A 17,093-nucleotide genomic window follows, 5' to 3' on the forward strand; every position below is an offset into this window, starting at 1 on the left:
AGGAGTGGATTGCTATGTGGAAATATGATTTTGTGGTGATAGCAGAAACCTGGCTCGAGGGGAAAGGCAAGACAGAATGTTAAATATTCCTGGGTACAACATATTCCAAAAACATAGATAAGGAAGGAAAGGAGAAGGGGAAACATTATTGGTTAAAAAGCGCATTGCAGTGCTGGAGAAAAACAGGATGTCTCAGAGGGTGCTGACATAGAATTAACTTGGCTAGAAGTGGGAGGAAACCGGAGCACCCGGAGGAAACCCATGCAGACATGGGGAGAATGTGCAAACACCACACAGACAGTTGCCTGAGGTGGGAATTGAACCCGGGTCTCTGGAGCTGTGAGGCAGCAGTGCTAACTACTGTGCCACCATGCCGCCCATGTACAACCAGTGATGTCATTTGGGTGGAACTCAGAAATAAGAAAGAGACGATCACCTTATATTGGGATTGTACTGCAGATCCCCCAATATTTAGAAGGAAATTGAAAAGCAAATTTGTAAGGAGATCTCAGTTATCTATAACAACACTAGGGTTGTAATGGTAGGAGATTTTAACTTTCCGAACATAAACTAGGACTGGGAGCATTAAGGACTTGGATGTAGAGGAATTTGTTAAATGTGTATAATAAAATTTTCTGATTCAGTATGTGGATGTACCTACTAGAGGAGCAAAATTTGACTTCTTGGGAAATAAGGTAGGGCAAGTGACTGAGGAGTCAGTGGGGGAATGATCATAATTCTACTAATTTTTAAAATAGTTATGGAAAAGGATAGACCCGGCCTCCTCCTTCAAAGACTGCAATTTCCCCTCTCATATGGTCGAAGATGCTCTCCAGCGCATTTCCTCCACTTCCCACATCTCTGCCCTTGAATCCTAACCTTCCAATTAAGGTAGACCCTGCCCCAGGTCCTTACTTTCTATCCCACCAACCTCCAGATACATTGCATCATCCTTGCGCCACCTACAAACAGACCCCATCACCAGGGATATATTTTTCTCCTCACTCCTATTTGCATTCTGGACAGACCATTCCCTCACGATCCCTTGTTCAGTCCACACAGCCACCAACCTACTCTCCACTTCTGGCACCTTCCCCTGCCACTACAAGAAGTGCAAAACCTGCGCCCACATCTCCCCTCTCACCTCCGTCCAAGGCCTCAAAGGATCCTTCCACACCCTACAGAGATTTACCTGTACTTCCACACACATCATCTACTGTGTCCATTGCTCTCAATGTGGTCTCCTCTACAGTGGGGAGACAGGACACCAACTTGCTGAACATTTCAGAGAACATCTCTGGGACACACGCACTAAACAACCCCAATACCGTTTAGCCAAACACTTTAACTCCTCCTCCCACTCTGCTTAGGGCATTCATGTCCTGGGCCTCCTCCACCGCCAAACTCTAGCCACCTGATGCCTGGAGGAAGAAAGCTTCATCTTCCGCCTTGGAACCCTCCAACCACATGGGAACAATGTGGATTTCACCAATTTCCTCATTTCCCCTCCACCCACCTTAACTCAGATCCAACCTTCCAACTTGGCACCGCCCTCTTGAACTGCCCTACCTGTCATTCTTCCTTCCCACCTATCTGCTCCACCCATCTTTCTGACCTATCAATTTCAGCTTTCATCTACCTAACATTTTCCCAGCTACTTCCCCCTCCCATTTATCTCTCAGCCCACTTGGGCCACCCGTCATTCCTGATGAAGGGCTTATGCTCGAGACATCGACTCTCCTGCTCCTCGGATGCTGCCTGACCAGCTGTTCTTTTCCAGGACCACACTCTTCGATTCTGATTTCAAGAATCTGCAGTCCTCAATTCTCCGAGAATGAAAAGCAATGCTGGTAGTTGCAGGGAATGCTGGATGATCAGAGAAATTGAGGTCTTAGTCAAGAATAATGAGGAAGCATATGTCAGATATAGACAACAGGAATTGAATTTAAGGACAGTATGAGTACACTTAACAGGGAAATCAGGAGGGCAAAAAGGGGACTTGAGGTACCTTTGGCAAATAGGGTTAAGGAGAATCCAAAGGGATTCTTCAAATACATTAAGGACATCAAGGTAACTAGGCAGAGAATAGGACCCATTAAAGATCAGCAAATCTGTGTACAACCTCAGGATATGGGGGAGACACTAAAGAAGTGACTGAAAGACAAGACTAGTTAGCACAGAGATGTGTGCTACCTTTCTGTGAACTACCAGGTAGAATGCAATGGGGGAAACAGATCTTGGTCACATCAAGGATGACTGGAAGACCGCTGCTGTAACCCTATTGTTCAAGAAAGGATCAAGACAAAAGATGGAAAATTATAGGCCAATTAGCCTAACTTCAGTTGTTGGTAAAATTCTAGAATCCATCATTAAGGATGAGGTTTTAAATTCTTGGAAGAGCAGGGTCGGATTAGAACAAGTCAACAAGGATTTAGTAAGGGGAGGTCGTGCCTGACAAACCTGTTAGAATTCTTTGAAGAGGTGACAAGTAGGTTAGACCAGGGAAACCCTGTGGATGTGGTCTATCTAGACTTCCAAAGGCCTTTGATAAGGTGCCACACGGGAGGCTGCTGAGTAAGGTGAGGGCCCGTGGTTTTCGAGATGAGCTACTGGCACGGATTGAAGATTGGCTGTCTGACAGAAGGCAAAGAGTTGGGATAAGAGGTTCTTTTTCAGAATGGCAGCCAGTGACAAGCGGTGTCCCACAGGGTTCAGTGTTGGGGCCGCAGCTGTTCACGTTATATATTAATGATCTGGATGAAGGGACTGGAGGCATTCTAGCGAAGTTTGCCGGTGATACCAAGATAGGTGGACAGACAGGTAGTACCGAGGAAGTGGGGAGGCTGCAGAAGGATCTAGACAGTTTGGGAGAGTGGTCCAGGAAATGGCTGATGAAATTCAATGTGAGCAAATGTGAGGTCTTGCACTTTGGAAAAAAAGAATACAAGCATGGACTACTTTCTAAACGGTGAGAAAATTCATAAAGCCAAAGTACAAAGAGATCTGAGAGTGCTAGTCAAGGATTCTCTAAAGGTAAACAGGCAGGTTGAATTCGTGATTAAGAAAGCGAATGCAATGTTGTCATTTATCTCAAGAGGGTTGGAATATAAAAGCAGAGATGTGCTACTGAGACTTTATAAAGCTCTGGTTAGGCCCCATTTGGAGTACTGTGTCCAGTTTTGGGCCTCACAGCTCAGGAGGGACATACTGGCACTGGAGCGTGTCCAGCGGAGATTCACACGGATGATCCCTGGAATGGTAGGTCTAACATACGAGGAATGGCTGAGGATCCTGGGATTGTACTCATTGGAGTTTAGAAGGTTAAGGGGAGATCTAATAGAAACTTACAAGATAATACATGGCTTGGAAAGGGTGGACGCTAAGAAATTCTTTCCATTAGGCGAGGAGACTAGGACCTGTGGACACAGCCTTAAAATTAGAGGGGGTCAATTCACAGCAGAAGTGCGGAGACATTTCTTCAGCCAGAGAGTGGTGGGCCTGTGGAATTCATTGCCACGGAGTGCAGTGGAGGCTGGGACGCTAAATGTCTTCAAGGCAGAGATTGATACATTCTTGATGTCATAAGGTATTAAGGGCTACGGGGAGAATGCAGGTAAGTGGAGTTGAAATGCCCATCTGCCATGATTAAATGGCAGAGTGGACTCGATGGACTGAATGGCCTTACTTCCACTCCTATGTCTTATGGTCTTATCAACAAATCCTTTGATGCTAAGTAATCTTTACCCTAGAAATCATACCAATTGGCTGACAATTGAGGAATTCATTGAAACTGAGGGAAATACCTTTCAATAGTCACTCAACATTACAACTTCGTGAAATGGGTGACAGTGAACCCATTGGAAGCTGGGAATGACTGTTGTTATAATCCTATCCATTCTTTCTATAGATAGCTTCTAACATTCATTTTTCTAAAAAATGAAATTGTCAGATAAAAGTGGGATTCTGTATAAGATTTATGATTCAGTTAGCACCCTCCAACCTACTGAGAAATCAACCTTGGAGACTCTTTATAGATCACTAAAACTTCAGCAAGTATAGGAAAGCTTCAAAAGCACACTTCTTTAGTTCATGATTCAAGTAGTGGTGTTGTAGTTTCTTCATGCATTTTGGGTATGTTCAGCAGTGCGAGGTTAATTCAGGGTGTAGGTCAGTGCATACAATTTTAAAATGGCACTGGTGGCATGAATTCAGTGTTGCACATTGGTGTCATAACCTGTATCATCCACATGCTGCTGGCAGTTATCAACTGTGCACGCACAAGCCCTTTAAAGATAGCTTCCAATGCATTTGTGGTACATCTCGGACTATATCGTCAAGTATTTGCAGAACTCCTTAAAACTGGCCATTTCATAAATTATAAATGCTAGATTGGATTATTATTTAACTGAAATACCGGCTTACTTCCCAGCAGCCCAGATCTCTTTACCTGATTACCAACACAATAAATGTTAGCCCAGTCAAAAATTTCAGTCGGAGATCTGAAACAAAAAGCATACATGCAGAAGTCAGTCATTCAATTTGAAACATAGAGAATTGGGATTTATGCTTTATTAAAACAAAACCTTATAAAAGAAGATTCAATGAAACAAGCAGTATGAACACAAGTCATAAAGCTTCAAAGAAGTTTTTTTTATTATTGCAGTGTACTTAAAACGTATTGAAGCTATGTCTGACATGATTTCTACAAGCTTATATTAAACACCATGCTTTAAGTCAAGCTTTCATGGGAATGGTCTCAGGGCTCACAAAAGTTGTCTTTAAATTATCCGTCTCTCTCAAATTCACCCGCCAGTCAACAGGTTCCTTAACTAAAGTATGTTGTGTCCTTATTGTACAAACACTTTTTAATCCCCTTCCCACCAACAAAGCTAAAGTTCAGCCTCCAACAAGACAAACTCCTAAAAGTAGAGGATTTCAACACCCAGCTCTCACTCCAGTGTAATTTGTGGAATAAAGGTACAAGAGGAGGATTTTCTGTAGAATTTGGAGTTAGTGTTCAGCAACAAAGAGTACTGTGGGGAACAAAAACAGTACGAATTACAGTCGCCTGTCATGGACAAAGTAAAATGGAGGACCTAAATGATGAAAAGTTTCTTCCATTAAAATGTCAAAGAAGAACATGAATATATTCAATAAATGGAAGGAAACACAAACTAATTTCTGCCTCAGTGTTGTCCAAATATCATTGAATAATTATGTCCCATGCAGGACTTAGATATTAAATGAGGAAGACAATGTAAATTCAGTTTAAAAATAAGTCTATAGGTATATGCAATTATTTGGAAAATGGATGTGCTGCACCTTTAACAAAGATGCAACAGAACACAAATTACATCTGAAGTTTCATGCCGCAATAAATTCCACTTACCAAAGTATGGCATGTTTTTCAGTTCAGAACAGGCCCTTACAATCAGGAAGACAAGGTATAATATATACACAGAACCCACTATCAGGAAGAAAACTTTCATTCCCTACAAAACAACAGCAAAAATAAACTGAAAAAGAAAGACACTTCATTCACATAACAAGACACATTGATATTGTTTAATTAGAATCCTTGAATCCTAAAAGATCTACCCACACAATACATACTTGACCATCACAATGTCGAAAAGTACTTCATAACCAACTAACTTCTAATTTAGTCATTTTTGTTAATTAATCAACGTCAGCTATTTAACACACGCAATGTATCATAAACTTGAAGGGAACAACTGACCTAATTCTCCAAATAGGGCTAGGAGATTGTTAATGTCATACCCCATCCCTCCTCTCCCCAAAAAAATAGATGTACAGAACTTCTGTTTAAGAGTCTTATTTTAAATGTTCTACTGCTCGCAATGTAGTTCTCTAGGTTCTGTATGAAATATAAGTCAAGATTAAGCAGGGAAGTTAGGTGGAATTTTATACCAATTCAGCCAAGCTGGCAGTAAACAGACAGTGCATGCAAAGCTATAGATCAGTTTCCAACATGACACAAGAGCATTTATGGGGAAGGTGGAAACTGTACAAGCAGGGCAGTCTGCACCTGAACCAGAAAAGGACCAATATTCTTGCGGGTGGGTTTGCTAGTACTGTTGGGACAAATTTAAATTAGTTTGACAGTGGGAAGGGGACAAAAAGGAACCAAGGTAGATGGAGTTCAGTCCTGTTGAATTTCAGGAGACTTAAACAAAGCTAGATGGCCTCTACTTTAATGTAGGAATAGTGAAGGCAAGACAGATGAGTCAAGAGCGTAGATTGACACATTAAATTGTGATGTTCTTGGCATTGCAAAGATGTGGTTGAGGCCTGACGGCTCAGCATTCTGAGATAGAGAATCTTAAAGCAGGACAGGAGGGGTATAAAAGCATTTTTAATCAACTATTTATTGACAGCAGTAAGGAGGAACAACATAGAGTCATAGAGATGTACAGTATGGAAACAGACCCTTCGGTTCAACCCGTCCATGCCGACCAGATATCCCAACCCAATCTAGTCCCACCTGCCAGCACGCGGCTCTTATCCCTCCAAACTTTCCTATTCATATACCAATCCAAATGCCTCTTAAATGTTGCAATTGTACCAGCCTCCACCACTTCCTCCGGCAGCTCATTCCATATACGTACCACCTTCTGTGAAAAAGTTGCCCCTTAGGTCTCTTTTATATCTTTCCCCTCTCACCCTAAACCTATGCCCTCTAGTTCAGACTCCCCGACCCCAGGGAAAATACTTTGTCTATTTATCCTATTCATGCACCTCATAATTTTGCAAACCTCTGTAAGGGCACCCTTCAGCCTCTGACAGTCCAGGGAAAACAGCCCCAGCCTGTTCAGCCTCTCCCCCATAGCCCAAATCCACAAACCCTGGCAACATCCTTGTAAATCTTTTCTGAACCCTTTCAAGTTTCACAATAATTTTCCAATAGGAAAGAGACCAGAATTGCATGCAATATTCTAACAGTGGCCTAACCAATGTCCTGTATAGACACAACATGACATTCCAACTCCTGTACTCAATACTCTGACCAACAAAAGAAAGCATACCAAACACCTTCATTATCCTATCTACTTGCAACTCCACTTTCAAGGAGCTATGAACCTGCACTCCAAGGTCTCTTTGTTCAGCAACACTCCCTAGGATCTTACCATTAAGTGTATAAGTCCTGCTAAGATTTGCTTTCTCAAAATGCAGCACCTCACGTTTATCTGAATTTAAATTCCATCTGCCACTTCTCGGATTGCCCCATCTGAACAAGATCCTGTTATAATCTGAGGTATCCCTCTTCGCTGTCCACTACACCTCCAATTTTGGTGTCAACTGCAAACTTCCTAACTGTACCACTTATGCTCACATCTAAATCATTTATGTATATGACAAAAAGTAGAGGACTGAGCACTGATCCTTGTGGCACTCCACTGGTCACAGGCCTCCAGTCTGAAAAACAACCCTCCACCACCAACCTCTGTCTTCTACCTTTGAGCCAGTTCTGTATCCAAATGGCTAGTTCTCGCTGTATTCCATTAGATCTAACCTTGCTAATCAGCCTCCCATGGGGAACCTTGTCAAACGCCTTACTGAAGTCCATATAGGTCTCATCCACCACTTTGCCCTCATCAATCGTCTTTGTTACTTCTTCAAAAAACTCAAATAAAGTTTGTGACTCATGATATCCCACACACAAAGCCATGTTGACTATCTCTAATTAGTCCTTGCCTTTCCAAATAAATGCACATCCTGTCCTTCAGGATTCCCTCCACTAACTTGCCCACTACCGATGTCTGGCTCAACCATCTATAGTTCCCTGGCTTGTCCTTACCACCTTTCTTAAACAGTGGCACCTCATTAGCCAACCTCCAATTTCCGGCACCTCACCTGTGACTATCGATGATACAAATATCTCAACAAGAGACCCAGCAATCACTTCTCTAGCTTCCCACAGTGTTCTAGGATACACCTGATCAGGTCCTGGTGATTTGTCCACCTTTTTGCGTTTCAAGACATCCAGCACCACCTCCTCTGTAATATGGACATTTTGCAAGGTGTCACCATCTATTTCTCCAAGGTCTATATCTTCCATGTCTTTTCCATAGTAAATACTGGTGCAACCAGGTGTGAAAGGTTTGCCATATGAGGAACGGTTCATGAATCTGGGTCTATTACTCCATGGAGTTTAGAAGGACGAGGAGGGATCTCAATGAAACTTACAGAACACAGAGGTCTGGATAGAGTGGATATGGAGTAGATGTTTCCACCAGTTGGAGAGATGAAGGCCCAAGAACCTCAGAGTAAAGGGTTGACTCTTTAGAATGGACATGAGAAGGAATTTTTTCAGCTAGAGGGTGGGTAATCTGTGGAACTCATTGCCACAGAAGGCTGTGGATGCCTGGTCATTAAGTATATTTAAGACAGAGGTAGATAGGTTCTTGATGAGTAAGAGTTTCAAAGATTATGGAGAAAAGGCAGGAAAATGGAGTTGAGAAACATATAAGCCATGAACGACTGGTAAAGCACACTCAATAGGTCAAAAGGTCTGCTCCTGTATCTTATGGTCTAATTCATCGAAGTGTGTAAAATAATAATGGGGGTAATTATGTTAGGGATTTCAACTTTCCTAGCTTTAACTGGGATTGTCATAGTGCAATAGTTGTAGTGTAGTGGTTTAGAGAGGCAGATTTATTGAGATGTATTCAGGAAAGCTTTTTATATCTAACAAGGGATGTTGCAGTGATAGAAGAAAGCAATCAGGAGTGCAAAGAGGGGTCATGAGAAAACACTGCAGGTAAGATTAGGGAGAATACCAAAAGCTTCTCTTAGTACATCACGAGGAAGAGGATAACAAGAGAAAGAAAAAGAGAAGGGACCATCAGGGACTAAAGGGGCAATCACTGCAAGGTGCCGAGGACATTGGAAGAGTGTTAAATAAACACCACATCTGTCTTCACTTTGGAGGATAACATAGGTCCAGAACTCAAGAAGAGTTCTTGAAATAGCTGAGCAGCTACCTCTACGATATAATTTAAACCACAGATGGAAAGTGAGAAGATAAAATCCAATTCCAGGATCCTGTCCTTAAACAAAGGAGATTACAACAGGGTGAGGGAGGAGTTGGCTGAAGTAGACTGAAAGCAAAGACTTTCTGGTGGGACAGTTGACGAGCAGTAGAGGACTTTCAAAGCAATTTTTCAAAGTGTTCAGCAGAAGTTTATACCAGTGAAAAGGAAGGACTGTAGTAAAAGGGTTAATCAGCCATGTATGTCCAAGGAAATAAGGGACGCTATCAAATTGAAAGATAAAGCATACAAAGTGGCAAAGACCAGTGGGGAAACTAGAAGATTGGGAAAACTTTAAAGGTCAACAGAAAGCCACAAAAAAAAGCTGCAGAGAAAAGTAGGCTCGATTATAAGTGTAAACTAGATCAGAATATAAAGACAGATTGCAAAGGTTTCTACAAATATCAGGGCTCATAGCGGAAGCAGCAATGCAGAGAATTGAACAAGGTGCCCTCCCACCTAGCCAACCCAAACGTTGGGTCCGCTACGTAAATGACACCTTTGTCATCTCAAAACGGAACATATTAGCGGAAACATACAACACCATCAGCAATACCCCGACAGGCACAAAATTTACAAAAGAGGAGGAAAATGACATCATACTCCCATTCCTAGACGTGACAGTTGAACGTACAGTTAATAGAGAGTTTCAAACCAGTAGTACAGAAAAACAAGAAACATGGACCAAATACTCAACTTCAAAAGCAATCACCCCAACACCCGCCAACAGAACTGCATCAAGACATTATTTCAATGAGCTACATCACACTGTAACACCCAAAAACTACAAAAAGCAGAAGAAAAATATCCAAAACATTTTCAAGAGTTATAAACCCAAACAAGCAGACACAATGCAACCAAAGACTATAGCCACGCTACCTTACATCAAAGACAGATCAAAAGTGACTTCCAGACTACTCAAACCCCTTGATAACATGACAGCCCACAAACCTACCAACACATAAACAGGGACCAATGAACCTAAAGGATCCATTAGATACTACCAGCAAAACTAATGTCATTTACAAGATACTACCTACGCAAGATGAATATTTTGCATCAGTATTTGCTGTGGAAAAGGATATGGAAGATATAGACTGAAGGGAAATAGATGGTGACATCTTGCAAAATGTTCAGATTACAGAGGAGGAAGTGCTGGATGTCTTGAAATGGTTAAAAGTGGATAAATTCCCAGGACCTGATCAGACGTACCCAAGAACTCAGTGGGAAGCTAGAGAAGTGACTGCTGGGCCTCTTGCTGAGATATTTGTATCATCGATAATCACAGGTGAGATGCCGGAAGACTGAGGTTGGCAAATGTGGTGACACTGTTTAAGAGCGGTAAAGACAAGCCAGTGAACTATAGACCGATCAGCCTGACCTTGGTGGTGGCAAGTTGTCGGAGGGAATCCCGAGGGACAGGATGTATATATATTTGGAAAGGCAAGGACTGATTCGGGATAGTCAACATGGATTTGTGTGTGGGAAATCATGTCTCACAAACTTGATTGAGTTTTTTGAAGAAGTAACAAAGAAGATGATGAGGGCAGAGCAGTAGATGTGATCTATATGGACTTCAGTAAGGCGTTCCACAAGGGTCCCCATGGGAGACTGATTAGCAAGGTTAGATCTCATGGAATACAGGGAGAACTAGCCATTTGGATACAGAACTGGCTCAAAGGTAGAAGACAGAGAGTGGTGGTAGAGGCTTGTTTTTCAGACTGGAGGCCTGTGACCAGTGGAGTGCCACACGGATCAGTGCTTGGCCCTCTACTTTTTGTCATTTACATAAAGGACTTGGATGCGAGCATAAGAGGTACAGTTAGTAAGTTTGCAGATGACATCAAAATTGGAGGTGTAGTGCACAGCGAAGAGCGTTACCTCAGATTACAACGGGATCTGGACCAGATGGGCCAATGGGCTGAGAAGTGGCAGATGGAGTTTAATTCAGATAAATGTGAGGTGCTGCATTTTGGAAAAGCAAATCTTAGCAGGACTTATACACTTAATGGTAAAGTCCTAGGGAGTGTTGCTGAACAAAGAGACTTTGTAGTGCAGGTTCACAGCTCCTTGAAAGTGGAGTCGCAGGTAGATAGGATAGTGAAGGTGGCGTTCGGTATGCTTTCCTTTATCAATCACAGTATTGAGTACAGGAGTTGGGAGGTCATGTTGCAGCTGTACTGGACATTGGTTAGGTCACTGTTGAAATATTGCGTGCAATTCTGGACTCTTTCCTATCGGAAAGATGTTGTGATACTTGAAAGGGTTCAGAAAAGATTTACAAGGACGTTACCAGGGTTGGAGGATCTGAGCTACAGGGAGAGGCTGATCAGGCTGGGGCTGTTTTTCCTGGAGCGATGAAGACTGAGGGGTGACCTTATAGAGGTTTACAAAATTATGAGGTGCTGGATAGGATAAATAGACAAAGTATTTTCCCTAGGTTTGGGGAGTCCAGAATTAGAGGGCATAGGTTTAGGGTGAGGAGAAAGATATAAAAGAGACCTAAGGGGCAACTTTTTCTTGCAGACGGTAGTACGTGTATGGAATGAGCTGCCAGAGGATGTGGTAGAGGTTGGTACAATTGCAACATTTAAGAGGCATTTGGATGGGTGTATGAATAGGAAGGGTTTGGAAGGATAAGGGCCGGGTGCTGGCAGGTGGGACTAGATTGTGTTGAGATATCTGGTCAGCATGGATAGGTTGGACCGAAGAGTCTGTTTCCATGCTGTACATCTCTATGACTCTATAACAAACTAGCAGGAAGCCTGCCACCTAGGATACATGAACGCCAGCTGGCCACCAAAAGACACGATCCACTATCACTAGTTTCTATACATACACCACTTTGACTTGGACAACACACACAACCTAAGGAGAGGCAAAACAAAGACATGCACGAGAATTCTTAGAGGCATGGCATTCTAACCAGAACTCCATCAATAAACACATCGATTTAGATCCTATTTACCTTCCCTTGAAAAAAGGTACCAGAAATGACATCACCCACCTTAAGAAACCAAGACCTATAAATAGAGGGGTGGTTCACCAGAGACTCTCACTGATGATTTTACATTGTATGGCGACGAACCATCTGAAAACAAACCTTCAAGCTCAGCGAGCTAACTTACATACTTCATTTCTACAAACATGTGAAATGAAAAAGAGTGGCTAAGGTAAACATTGGTCCTTTAGAAGATGAGAAAGGGGATTTAATAATGGGAACCAAGGAAATAGACGAGGTAGAGAACAGGTATTTTCTGTCAGTCTTCACAGTGAAGGTCATGAATAACATTCCAGTAATTGATAATAAGGAGACTACGGTAGGTGAGGACCTAGACACGATGATTATCACAAAAAAATTTAAAATCGCACAACACCAGGTTAGAAGCCTACAGTTTATTTGGAAGCACTTGCCTTTGAAATGCTGTTCCCATCATCAGGTGGTTGAAAGAGATGCGCGTTGAAAGCTAGTCTTTCCAAATAAACCTGTTGGACTATAACCTGGGATTGTGAGATTTTTAACTTTGTCCACCCCAGTCCAACACAAGTCCAAATCATATCACAATTAACGGTAGTGTTGGGCAAGCTGATGGAGTTAAAGATAACAAGTTCACTGGCCCTGATGAAATGCATCCCAGGATACTAAAACAGATGGGAGGAGGAATAGCAAAAGCACTCATGGTAATTTTACAAAATTTGCTGGACTCGGGTAGTTCCAACAGTATGGAAAACAGCAAATGTAACACTAATTTTTTAAAAAATGAGAGAGAGTTAGCCTAACTTCTATAGTGGGAAAAATGCTTGAATCTATCAAGGAAGAAATAGCAAGACATCTAGACAAAAATTAGGAGAAAGTGAGGACGGCAGATGCTGGAGATCAGAATTGAAAAGTGCTGTGGTGGAAAAACACTGTAAAGTGTTTGAAGAGCCTATGAAGAGCAGGAGAATTGACTTCTCGGGCTTAAGCCGTCCATCAGCAAACTGGGAGAGGGAGGAAGGGAAGGAGGCTGAGAGATAAATAGGAAGCTGGGATGGGGCTGGGGGCAAGGTAGCTGGGAAAACAATAAGTAGATGCGGGGGTACGTGATAGTGATAAGTCAGAGGGAAGGATGGAGCAGCTAGGTGGGAATGAAGATGGTCAGGTGGGGTAGTTCACGAAGGCAGTATCGAATTTGGGGGTGGGGGGGAGAAAAAAATGAGGAAACTCATGAAACTGACATTGATGCCCTGAAGTTGGAGGATCCCAAGGCAGATGATGAGGCGTTATTCCTTCAAGCATTGGCTGGCTTGGATTTGGCAGTGGAAGTGGCTCAGGACTTGCATGCCCTTGGCTGAGTGGGAGGATGAGTTGAAGTGGTCAGCCACAGAGCAGTAGGGTTGTTTGGTGCATGTCTCTCAGAGATGTTCAGCGAGTTGACGTCTTGTCTCCCTAATGTAAAAGTGACCACATCGAGAGCAACGGACACGGTAGGGGAGGTGTTTGGAGGTGCAGGAAAATCTCTGCTGGATGTGGAAGTATCCTTTAGGGCCTTGGATGGAGGTGGGAGGGGTGGGGGAACGAAGAGTTTGAATGCAGGTTTTAACACCACTTGCGGCAGCAAAGGATGGTGCTGGGAGTGGAGGGTGTTTGGTGAGGGAGCATGGACCTAAAGAGGGAATCGCGGAGGGAATGATCACTGCAGAAAGCCGATAGGAGTGGGGAGGGAAATATATCTCTGGTGATGGGGTCTGATTGGAGCTGGTGGAAATGGCAGAGGATAATGCACTGTATCTGTAGATTGGTGGAGTGAAAGGTGAGAACCAGCGGGGTGGGGTGGGGGTCTATCCTTGTTTTGGTTGGATGAATGGAGGTGCAAGAAATGGAGGTGTGCTGCAGGGCATTGTTGATCACATACAAGGGGCAATTACAGTCCTTGAAATAGGAGGCCATCTGGGATGTCCTGGAGTGGAATTGCTCTTCCTAAGAGCAGATACAATTGGGAATAAGGGATAGCATTTTTACAGGGGGGGATGCTGGAAGGAGATATAGTCCAAGTAGCTAAAGAAGTTTGAAGTAGATGTCTCTTCTGAGTTGGTCGGTAGAGATGGAGAGGACCAGGAAGGAGAGTGAGAAGGCAGAGATCGTCCAGGTAAACTTGAGGGCAGGGTGGAAGGTATTCGTGAAGTTGATGAACTGTTAAAGCTCCTCATGAGAGGGCAAGGTGGCACCGATATAGTCATCAATGAGGCAGAGAAAAAAGTAGAGAATTGTGTAACTGTGGAAGATGGACTGATCCATATATCCGACAAGAGGCAGACATAGCTGGGGCGCGTGCGGGTGCCCATGGCTATCCCTTTGGCCTGGAGGAAGTGGGACAATTCGAAGGAGTTGTTGTTGACCAGTTAGGTCAGCGGGAGAGGAAGAAACGGAGTGCTTGGAGGCCTTCACCATGGTAGATGGATGTGTAGAGAGACTGGATGTCCATGTTAAAAATGAGGTGTGGGGGTGGTGGTGGTGAGGGTGATGGGTGAGTGGGGAATGGGCACAGGGAAACAAAAGTCATGGAGGAGGTGGAGGCCGTAAGTCGTGTCTGAATGTATGTGGGGAGTTCCTGGATCGAGAGGAAAAGGACTATGTCAATGTATGAGGTAATAGATTTGCTGGGGCAGAGATGAAGGTTCACTCAGGGTAGTCAGGTTCGTGAATGTCCCAGATGGCCAACTGTTTCAAGGACCCAATTTCCCTCCCACGTGGTCAACAATACCCTCCAGCGCATCTTACTTCCTGCATCTCCACATATGAACCCCATCGCTCCAACCACAATAACCCCCTGGTCCTCACTTTCCACGCTACTCATCTCCAGATACAGTGTATCGTCCTCCACCATTTCTGCTATTTACAATCAGACCCCACTACTAGAGGTATATTTCCCTCTCCACCCCGATCAGAATTCCGCAGATACCATCTCCACCGCGACTTCCTTGTTAGGTCCATGCTCCCCCACCAACCCACCCTTCATTCCTGGTACCTTCCCCTTCCACCGCAACAGGTATAAAACTTGTGCCCACATCTCCCCTCTCACCTCCATTCTAGGGCCCAGAGGATCCTTCCACATCCAGCAGAGATTTTCCTGCACATCCAAAAATCTCATCTATGTGTCCGTTGCTCTCGGTGTGGTCTCCTCTACACTGAGGAGACAGGAAGCCAACTCGTGGAATGTTATAGAGAACAACCCTAGGTCACATGCACCAAACAACCCCACTGCCCTGTGGCTGAGCATTTCAATTATCCCTCCCACTCAGCCACGGACATGCAAGTCCCAGGCCTCCTCCACTGCCAAATCCTCACCACCCGACATCTTCTGCCTTGGGACCATCCAACCATACGGAATCAACATTGATTTCACCAGTATCCTTATCTCCTCTCCCCATTCCTTATCCCCAACTCAGCATCACCCTCTTGAACTACCCCACTTGTCCATCTTCCTTCCCATCTATCCACCTCACCCTATCACCATCACACCCCCTCACCTGCATTTCCCTATCGCCTTCTAAGCTACCCACCCTGGGCCCACACCCCCTTCCTGTTCATCACCCCAATCCCTGATGAAGGACATATGCCTAAAACGTCAACTCTCCTGCCCTTTGGATGTTGCTGAGATTTTCCAGTGCCATACTTTTTGACAAACAGGAAAGCAGGAACGGGGATAAATGAGTGTTTTTCAAGTTGACTAACAGTGACTTGTGGTGTGCCTCAGGGATCAGTGGTGGGACTGCAGTTGCTTACAATTTACATGGGTAAAGACAATGACTGCAGATGCTGGAAACCAGATTCTAGATTAGAATGGTGCTGGAAAAGCACAGCGGTTCAGGCAGCATCCGAGGAGCAGGAAAATCGACTTTTCGGGCAAAAGCCCTTCATCAGGAATAGAGGTAAAGTGCCTGCAGGTTGGAGAGATAAATGAGAGGAGGATGGGGGTGATGAGAAAATAGCATAGAGTACAATAGGTGAGTGGGGGTGAGGATGGAGGTAATAGGTCAGGGAGGAGGGTGGGGAAAAGTAGCAAAAAGTGCACTGGGTGAATGGGGGTGGGGTTGAAGGTGATAGGTTAGAGAGGAGGGTGGAGTGGATAGGTGGAAAGGAAAATAGACAGGTAGGACAGGTCATGGGGACAGTGCTGAACTGGAAGTTTGGAACTGAGGTGAGGTAAGGAAAGGGGAAATGAGGAAACTGGTGGAATCCACATTGATGCCCTGGGGTTGTAGAGTTCTGAGGCGGAAGATGAGGCGTTCTTCCTCCAGGCATCGGGCCGTGAGGGAGCGATGGTGAAGGAGACCCAGGACCTCCATGTCCTCGGCTGAGTGGGAGGGGGAGTTGAAATGTTGGGCCACAGGGCGGTGTGGTTGATTGGTGCGGGTACCCCAGAGATGTTCCCTAAAGTGTTCTGCTAGGAGGCGTCCAGTCTCCCCAATGTAGAGGAGACCACATCGGGATCAACGGATACAATAAATGATATTGCTGGATGTGCAGGTAAAACTTTGATGGATGTGGAAAGCTCCTTTGGGGCCTTGGATAGAGGTGAGGGAGGAGATATGGGCGCAGGTTTTGCAATTCCTGTGGTGGCAGAAGGTGCCAGGACAGGAGGGTGGGCTGTGGGGGGGAGTGGACCTGACCAGGTAGCCACAGAGGGAATGGTCTTTGCAGGAGGCAGAAAGGAGTGGGGAGGGAAATATATCCCTGGTGGTGGGGTCCGTTTGGAGGTGGCGGAAATGCCAGCGGATGATTTGGTTTATGCGAAGGTTGATAGGGTGGAAGGTGAGCACCAGGGGGTTCTGTCCTTGTTACGGTCGGAGGAGTGGGGTCTAAGGGTGGAGGTGCAGGATGTGGATGAGATGCGTTGAAGGGCATCTTTAACCACGTAGGAAGGGAAATTGTGGTCTCTAAAGAAGGAGGCCATTTGGTGTGTTCTGTGGTGGAACTGGTCCTCCTAGGAGCAGAAAATGCAGAGGCAGAGGATTTGGGAATACGGGATGGCATTTTTGCAGGAGGTGGGGTGGGAA

At 44.4% G+C, this 17,093-nt stretch overlaps 1 protein-coding gene across 3 annotated transcripts in view; it reads right to left on the reverse strand.

Annotated features, from left to right (window-relative positions):
- tmem181 (transmembrane protein 181) overlaps nucleotides 1-17,093 on the reverse strand; it is a 398,388-nt gene that overhangs the window by 23,462 nt on the left and 357,833 nt on the right. For all 3 annotated transcript variants that reach the window (XM_060831604.1, XM_060831605.1, XM_060831606.1), the window contains exons 12-13: nucleotides 5,390-5,492; nucleotides 4,448-4,499 (exon numbers count right to left, since the gene is read on the reverse strand). In XM_060831604.1, coding sequence (XP_060687587.1) covers nucleotides 4,448-4,499; nucleotides 5,390-5,492 — 155 coding nt within the window. The remainder of the gene's footprint in view (nucleotides 1-4,447; nucleotides 4,500-5,389; nucleotides 5,493-17,093) is intronic.

This window comes from Hemiscyllium ocellatum, chromosome 10, assembly GCF_020745735.1.
Source record: "Hemiscyllium ocellatum isolate sHemOce1 chromosome 10, sHemOce1.pat.X.cur, whole genome shotgun sequence".
In the NCBI taxonomy this organism is placed as follows: domain Eukaryota; kingdom Metazoa; phylum Chordata; class Chondrichthyes; order Orectolobiformes; family Hemiscylliidae; genus Hemiscyllium; species Hemiscyllium ocellatum.